This window comes from Tachypleus tridentatus, chromosome 10 (assembly GCF_004210375.1).
Source record: "Tachypleus tridentatus isolate NWPU-2018 chromosome 10, ASM421037v1, whole genome shotgun sequence".
NCBI classification, from domain to species: domain Eukaryota; kingdom Metazoa; phylum Arthropoda; class Merostomata; order Xiphosura; family Limulidae; genus Tachypleus; species Tachypleus tridentatus.
This window is the reverse complement of record NC_134834.1, coordinates 64,916,116-64,923,926: the sequence shown is the minus strand read 5'-3', so window position 1 is coordinate 64,923,926 and position 7,811 is coordinate 64,916,116. Positions and strand designations below refer to the sequence as shown.

The following is a 7,811-nucleotide window of genomic DNA, read 5'->3' as shown; positions in this document are numbered from 1 at the left end:
GCTAGTATTTATATAAAGAAAATACCCAAGTTATTTTCCAATAGTTAAAGCAAGAGTATTTTAACAAACACAAATATATTCGAAATATTTTAATACTGAAATTTCGAAAAATCTAATTAAATATTTTGTCAGCGCTATAGGAGTGAAGCTACCTGCAAGAAAATACATTATAAATATTGGCGATTTTAATTCATTTCTCGAACTGCGACCAGATGGCAAATAAACTTACTTTATTTTGTTTCACCTGAAAATGATTGGTTCGAATACAAGTAATGGATAATCATAATTTACGTTCATAACTAAAGAGGGCAGCACGTATACTTTAAAGTACATGTGACGAACCCAAACAGAATATTTCTGGGGATTTTCCATAGTTCCTAATAAAAACGTTCGGATGTAGTATTTGTAGAGACATCGATGTAATTGACTTTGGTGAATCCTACTTAGTATATCGTGCAGGAAAAGAATACAGTGAACTTTGTAATGTCATATTTTTCACTAATGTGATTAAAATTTTCGTACCTATTACACATTTTATGAAATAACTAAAGATTTAAAACTCTTTGTGAATGTACTTCCCATACCTAATGTTAGAAATATTGTGGTAGTAATATACACGACTTTTGTGAAGCGATAACCTAATTCCATCTATGTTGTCTTATTTTTTCGCATATTAGGAGTGTTAACGAAGATATTTCAGGCAATATTATCGCGTTTTGTAAGTAGAGCAGTTTAACGTTGTTTATTTCATTTAGTGTCAATAGTTTTATCAATATACTTGTTTTCATTCAAAAATTTCGCGTAGTAATCTTTGGTCTTTCATTTTCAATTGCCATTATAATATTGTTGACCAACTAGATGAGAGTCAAGACTTACAATAGTCATGTTATCGAAAGTAAATCACACCTGATTTCTAATTTCATAAAAAGGGTTTCCAACAGCTACAACGGAAAAGCCAAAGTGTGGTTCCAATCTGCGATGAACTCTGGACCAAGCATATCATCTTACGAGGTTGTATAAAATGTTTACCGTGTTTTGAAGAATAATCTTCAAAGTATTTTAGCGTTAATCAAACATTGTTCGAAAACACATACACATATAGAACTACACAAAGCATTCACCGCTTGTGTATAAAAAATATATATATATTAATATAAACTGGAAGTTTAATCAAGACTACTTTCACTCTTCATTTTTAGGCATGATACAAGATTTACAAATTTTAGAAATTAAGTGTATAAATTCGTGCCTGACCAGAATTTTGTAACTGAATATTTTAAACGTTGCTATCAATTCACAAAAGTGTATGAGTGATAATAAAAGATTGAAAAAAGAAACCAGATGCATAAATCCTCATTTAATAGGTTCCATAAAATAACGAGATAAACTACTGTTTCAAAAATACCATATATAATGATGAAACCAGTATCTACAACATTCTACTTCAGGTATCACAGGCTCGTTGAACTTTAAAGCATAAACTTTATATTTTCTTGCCAAACTACATAATTACACATCACATGACTCAAGAACATAGTATTTGTTTTACACAATCATATATGAATCTAGTATCCGTAGCCATCACTAGTGAAATGTGTAGATTTGGTGATATAAAAATGACTATCTTAAAATACAACAGGAGGAAAATTAGCTAGCGTCTGTAAATAAAATAAGAATATAACTAAACTGAACAATATAAGAAAGAAGTACATAAACGATAAATGTATAAATTATAAAATAGGAATCACCACCTCAGAAGTTTCTATCTGACTGATCCAATTAATCGATTTTTAGAAATTTGTATTACATATATTACGAGAATACATTTCAATTGGTATCTGATATTTCAGTGATGAGACCAAATGAAATGATCAATTAGACACCACTGGGAATAAATAGGCTAAGCTATTAGATTCAATATATCAGACAATATAGGGTCGGACATGGATCGCGGGTTCAAAGCCCCGTCTAACCATACATGGTCTGGAAGAATTATAATATGACGGCCAAATCCAACTGTTCTTTGATGATGACTATCTGCTTTCTCTTTAGTTTTTCACTGCTAAATAAGTAAAGGCATGTACAGATAACCTTTGAATAGCTTTGCGCAAAATTCAAACCAGACAAAAGAGATATACTGCTGGCCAAAATCTTAAAGCCAATAAACATAAAGAAAAATAATGCATTTTGCGTTGTTAGACTCAACCATCTATTTGAGTAGAACTTCGAAAGATGAAAATAAGAAACGGGAAAACAAAAATAAACTTTTTTTAGCATTTAATGGGAAAAATGTGAGCACTATGAAATTAGCCTAAATACTAGCTAGTCAAAAGTTTAAGACCATACCAAAACGAAGTTCTAAACAGGGTAGGAAATGCCCAACAAGAGGTCTCAGTAGTGAGTTGCACGGCAGTCATTGCGAATAACTTTAAACATTCGCTTTGGCGTGGTCGATATAAGCGTTTGCAGAAGCCTGGCTGGAATGTTATTCCAAGTGGTGAAGATGGCTTTACGAAGATCATGCACTGCTTGGAATTGACGTCCATTTCTATAGACTTCCCTTGCCATCCACATTCAATTGTTTTCAATGGGGTTCAGTTCAAGCGAACACGCTGGACGGTCCAAAAGAATACCGTCATTCACCATAAAAAGGTTTTTTGTCCTGCGGGCATTGTGGACTGCAGCGTTGTCCTGCTGAAAGATCCAGTTATTTCCACATGAGGGCCTTCAGTCAATAAGGATGCTCTCTTCAACATGCCAATGTAGCCAGCTGCTGTTTGACGCCCCTGTATAACCTGAAGCTCCATTGTTCCATGGAAGGAGAAAGCACCCCAGATGATGATGGAACCTCCTCCACTGTGTCGTGTAGAAAATGTCTCCAGTGGGATATCCTTAACGTGCCAGCAACGTTGGAAGCCATCTGGACCATTCAGATTAAATTGTTTCTCATCAGAGAACAAAACCTTCGTCCAATTTTCTACGTCCCATGTTTGGTGCTTCTCAGCAAAATTTAACCGAGGTGTTTCATGGTGTGGAAGGAGGCGTGGGCTTTGAAGACTTTTACAGTTTTATAACCTTTCTTTCGTAGATGCCGTCTTTTTGTTCTTGAGCTGCATTCAGCATCCGTAAGGGCCTTAATCTGGTTCGATGATCGGCTGGTGTCTTGCTGGACAACCCGTCAAATCCTTCTGTTCAACGCCGACGAAATTTTCTTCTGTCGACCACTTGAAATTCTTGTTCCGTATCCCTCAGGGTCTTTTAAGAAATTTGCATCAGCAGTTTTACTACGCTTAATCTCACCAGCGATGACACGTTGAGAGAGACAATTCTGCCACGTTCAAACTCTGACAACTTTTTAGCCTTTGTCATGTGTTTATCCAATGTGACACAGGAGATGTCAGTGGGAGATGTTGACAACGCTAATGCTTGAACACAAATGACTAACTTTCGTTATGTGTTTACCGATTAACGCTTCGTTTCAGTATGGTTCTAAACTTTTGACCAGCTAGTATTTAGGCTAATTTCATAGTGTTCACATTTTCCCTATTAAATGCTAAAAAACGTTTTTTATTTTTGTTTTTCCTTTTCTTATTTTCATCTTTCGAAGCTCTACTCAAATAAGTGGTTGAGTCTAAGAACGCAAAATGCATATTTTTTCTTTATATTCATTGGCCTTAAGATTTTGGCCAGCAGTATATATAGGTATAAATTAACGTCGAACAAAATCTATATGAATTATATAATAAAGTTTGTAACTATATCAGTTACAATATTTGAACAACAGAGGCTACAGAAAGATACTAAAAAAGCGATTATATGTGTGGTGTTTTTAATTTTAATGTTGATGAAATGTCAGATATTTAGTAAGAAAATTTGGAGTTAGATCATACTTTAACCTTTAAAGTGATATAAAGACAAAGAGATAGTTTTTCTTCAATTTTTATTTTATCCTTTAATTCACATGTTCAATCCTGTTCTTGATTATTCTAATAGATTATAGTTGATAAAATGACTCAATCCTTTTTTAAAACTATTTTTCCACTTTTAAAACATTAGATGGCGCTTAATATGGTTAAATGTTTTGGACTTAATAAATAAATAAGCGAATTATAACATTTGTTTACATATGTTTTTGATCTTGTATATTGAGATTTGTGTCGTACGTTTCTTGTACTAGTAAGGTAAATTATGGTTATATTACGTAGTGATAATATTGCACTTAACTTTAACAGCTTAATGTTTGACTTTACTAGAAATGAAGTAACTATACTGATATTATATTAATATTATATGCTCAAAACAATCAATCTCTAGCTCAATGTCTGAGTTAAACCAACTTTTATCTCAAAATTCAGGCTAGAATAGCACTACTTTCAGTTCAAATTTCAAACATTTTTCTATTTACAGATTTAAATTTAGTAAGATTAAAAATACTAATTAAAAGCAGATTTAAAGTATGAATTTTTGGCTGGGAATTAGGTATGGCTTATAATAAATTATGTTTACATTTAAAAGTTTTTCTTAAAGGTAATCCAGCCGAGTTTCATAAGACTAACAGATTAGCCTCCTAGTGGCTCAATGTTGAGTCTGAAAGTCATAATGTGTATCTTTGTGCTTGACAACAAACAAACCAAACTGAAGTGTGTGTTACTGGTCTTAAAATCTGTTGGGTCTCAGATTAGAGACTTTCAAGACCTAGCTTGCATTGTTTCTCTTCTAATTTTGACTGTTTTATGTTATTTGTTTGCATTTTATATTTGGCATTTTATACAGTGTAATTTTATAGGTATTTTCCCTACTTTAGTAGTATTAAATTTAACTTAAACCAAAGTTAGTGTTTTTTATTTAAGTTTGTCTATATTATTATTTTTTATATAGAAAGTGTCATGTGGGAGAACATTTGTGATGAGTAGTCATTATATAATTAGATTTTTTGATACATGTTGAGGTTTTAAAAAATCACATTTTAATAGAGCTGAGTAATTAGTGGCATTTGATGATTAATTAGTTATTGGACTCAACTGATTGATTATTCTCCCATGAGATTTGGTTATTTGGAATAATTGGAAACTAATTTTGATCAGAGTTTTAATTAAAGGTTACAAATGGCTGAACTTTTCAATTTTCTTTCTCTTTTGTAAAAAAAGAACATTAGCAATATTTCTGACCCTGAGCATTCTGTGGGAAGTCATAGAATTGATCTGAATTCAGATGATATTAACTATGTGATTTCTGCTCTGTGCTCTAAATGTTAAAGTGATAAGATTTAGCCAAGTGCAGATATGCAGTAGAAGTTACTAGACTTCTCTTTGATATCTCCAAGCTAAACATGATCAAAGTATAGAGATTTCTTTGGAAAATATGAAGATTACATGAAGTTCAACAGTAATCACCTGATTGCTTAAAATTGGGAAATTTAAATAATAAACAATTACAGCCTACTGAATTTACAATCTACATCTTATTTGAATTATCAATATACAGTTTCTGTTAAACTTTTATCTAAAATCTACCTTTATAATTTGAAAGCTAATTTGCCTAAGAGCAATTTATCAGCACTTAAATTTCAGCAGAAAGTTTTTTTTTTAATTTACCAATAAGTCTTACAGTTTCTTAAATTTCTGCATTTATTTAACTCTGTGAAGGACTAGAATTAAGAACTTAAATTTTGCTAGTTAAGTTATACAAAACATCATAAAAAAAATGTGTGAATAGCCTTATTATATTTCTAATGACATCACTAACCTTCCTAACATATGTAAACATATGCTTATGTAAAAAAAAAAAAAAAAAAGATATCAAATAGTTACATTTTCTGTAACTAATGCTGTGATTGTTACTGGTGGAATTCAGAAATTAAATCTTGCTATGGAGTACATTATAATAATTTATTGTTTAAGAGTTTATGCAAATTATCAAACTTTAGAGGTCTTGAAGAAATAGGCTTCTTCTATAGCCAAAGTAATAGTGAATCTTCCTTCATCTTAAAATTGAAGTCCCTTGTTTTCCTAATTAGAACAAATTTGTACATTGAGAGAAACTTTGTAAAGCAGTGTCAAAGTAAAGGTGCTATCAGAATAAAGTCCTTGTTATGCATAACTAGTTAGTGCAGTGCAGTATATAATGCTAGAGTGTCTCATATGATTCTGTTTGCTTTAAAGTGTCATTTGACCTTTCAAAGGTTAGAAGATTTACAGGAATTATTCATGAACTGATAATTTTGATTCTGGAAAGGGTGTACAGTACTACGTTGTTTCTTGATTGCAGTTTTATAATGTATATAAAATATATAAAGCACTAAGATCACACGTTTTGTCTGTAGTTTTAAAGGAAGACAAAAGTGTGATATGTAAGTCTCTCATTAATTTTGAATTTTGTATAGGTTAATAAAAATGCAGGTTTCTGAAGGCTTAGAGTTGTTAATCATACAATGATGTTTCTGTTTTTTAAGAAGGTGATAAGAGTTGCCCTGGAAATTAGAAGCTTGTTAATCTTATATTTGTTGTGAAGCTATTCTAGAATCTGATAGTTTTACTAAATTATTTAGTGAATAATGATAACATAAAAGAGAGTCAACTAAGTTTACGAAAAGGAAATTTTGTCATACAAATTGGTGAACTTATTTTTTTGAGGTTATTTTATTTGCAATCTAGATGATGGGAAAAGTGTGTAGCATTTGTAAATTTTAAAAAAGCCTTTGATAAGATACTACACAACAAATTAGCTAAGAAAAATCCCAACTGTTTGGCAAAAGACAGGTTAATTGAAGTGAAGAATAGCTGGATAAGAGAAAGAAATATGTTATTATTAACATTTGGTATTGTAAACTTGAGGTTGTTATTGGACATTTCTATTAAATTGAGTAATGGCAGATATCTACAGAATGTGCCTTTAAGGCTCAATATTTTTTTACAATTACTATTGCAGCTTTGTGAGTAACCTACAAGATCATTCATCCAATTAAATTGTGTGTGACATGTACAAATTAAAAGGAATATGTTAAAAACGCATCTGCCATATCTTGATTTTTATCACAAAATTTAGGTCTTTTTGTGGATTATAGGATTTTTTTATCTTGGTAATTTTAATGTTTGTGGTCTTGAAAAATACTTGAAAGTTGATTTCACTTGGAAACAGTACATGAACTCTGTGAATGTAAGTAAGATAATCCTTGGTCCTTTTTTTTGTGTAATCAAAACATTTTAAGGAGTTTGTGACCTTCAAACACTAAACCACCTTTAAAAAGTAAAAGTAATTTTGCAGAAAAGTCAAAACCTTTTTAAAAATTTGTTGATAAACCTGACCCTAGGCTAATGCCAAAGTAAAAATAATTAGAACCTCAATAAGTAACATAAACCACTTTCCTTTGCCTAAAGAAAACAAAAGTAACAAAAAAAATGTAATGATCTTAGCCCACAGCTATGTGATTTGTTAGTATGTTTTCATATAATGTGAAGTATATTTTCAAACTTCATTCTTGTCATTTTAGCCCCTCATTATATTCTTGCATTAATGCCATCTCTTCAAAACTATGCACCCACCAAAACAACAACAACAACAACAATAATTGTGGCTCTACCACTTGTGTGAACAGTTGCTTCAAGTTCTTCTAAATTTTGACTAAACAGGTAGATGAATATAAAGTATTACATTTATCTTCTATTGCTTGAGATCAGAAGTTCTGTCAATATATTTGTTCTTACATTTCGTATTCTGAATTAGTCATGGTCTAAGACAATAACATAAACAAGAAATACTGTAATACTATCTTCATTCTTCTGTAACCTTTTTTAAGTAGAAAATTGTCTGCC

The 7,811-nt window shown here is 31.2% G+C and overlaps 1 protein-coding gene across 10 annotated transcripts in view; it reads left to right on the top strand.

Annotated features, from left to right (window-relative positions):
• The first annotated feature begins 4,057 nt into the window (after positions 1-4,057).
• Positions 4,058-7,811, top strand: part of LOC143229466 (uncharacterized) — a 34,023-nt gene continuing 30,269 nt past the window's right edge. For 2 of the 10 annotated variants that reach the window (XR_013015882.1, XR_013015883.1), the window contains exon 1: positions 4,587-6,181. Coding sequence is in view for 2 of the 10 variants with exons in the window: in XM_076461821.1 (XP_076317936.1) it covers positions 6,141-6,181 (41 nt within the window). In the remaining 8 variants the exon portion in view is untranslated. The other 8 variants (XM_076461822.1, XM_076461827.1, XM_076461826.1 and 5 more) reach the window with 8 other exon arrangements.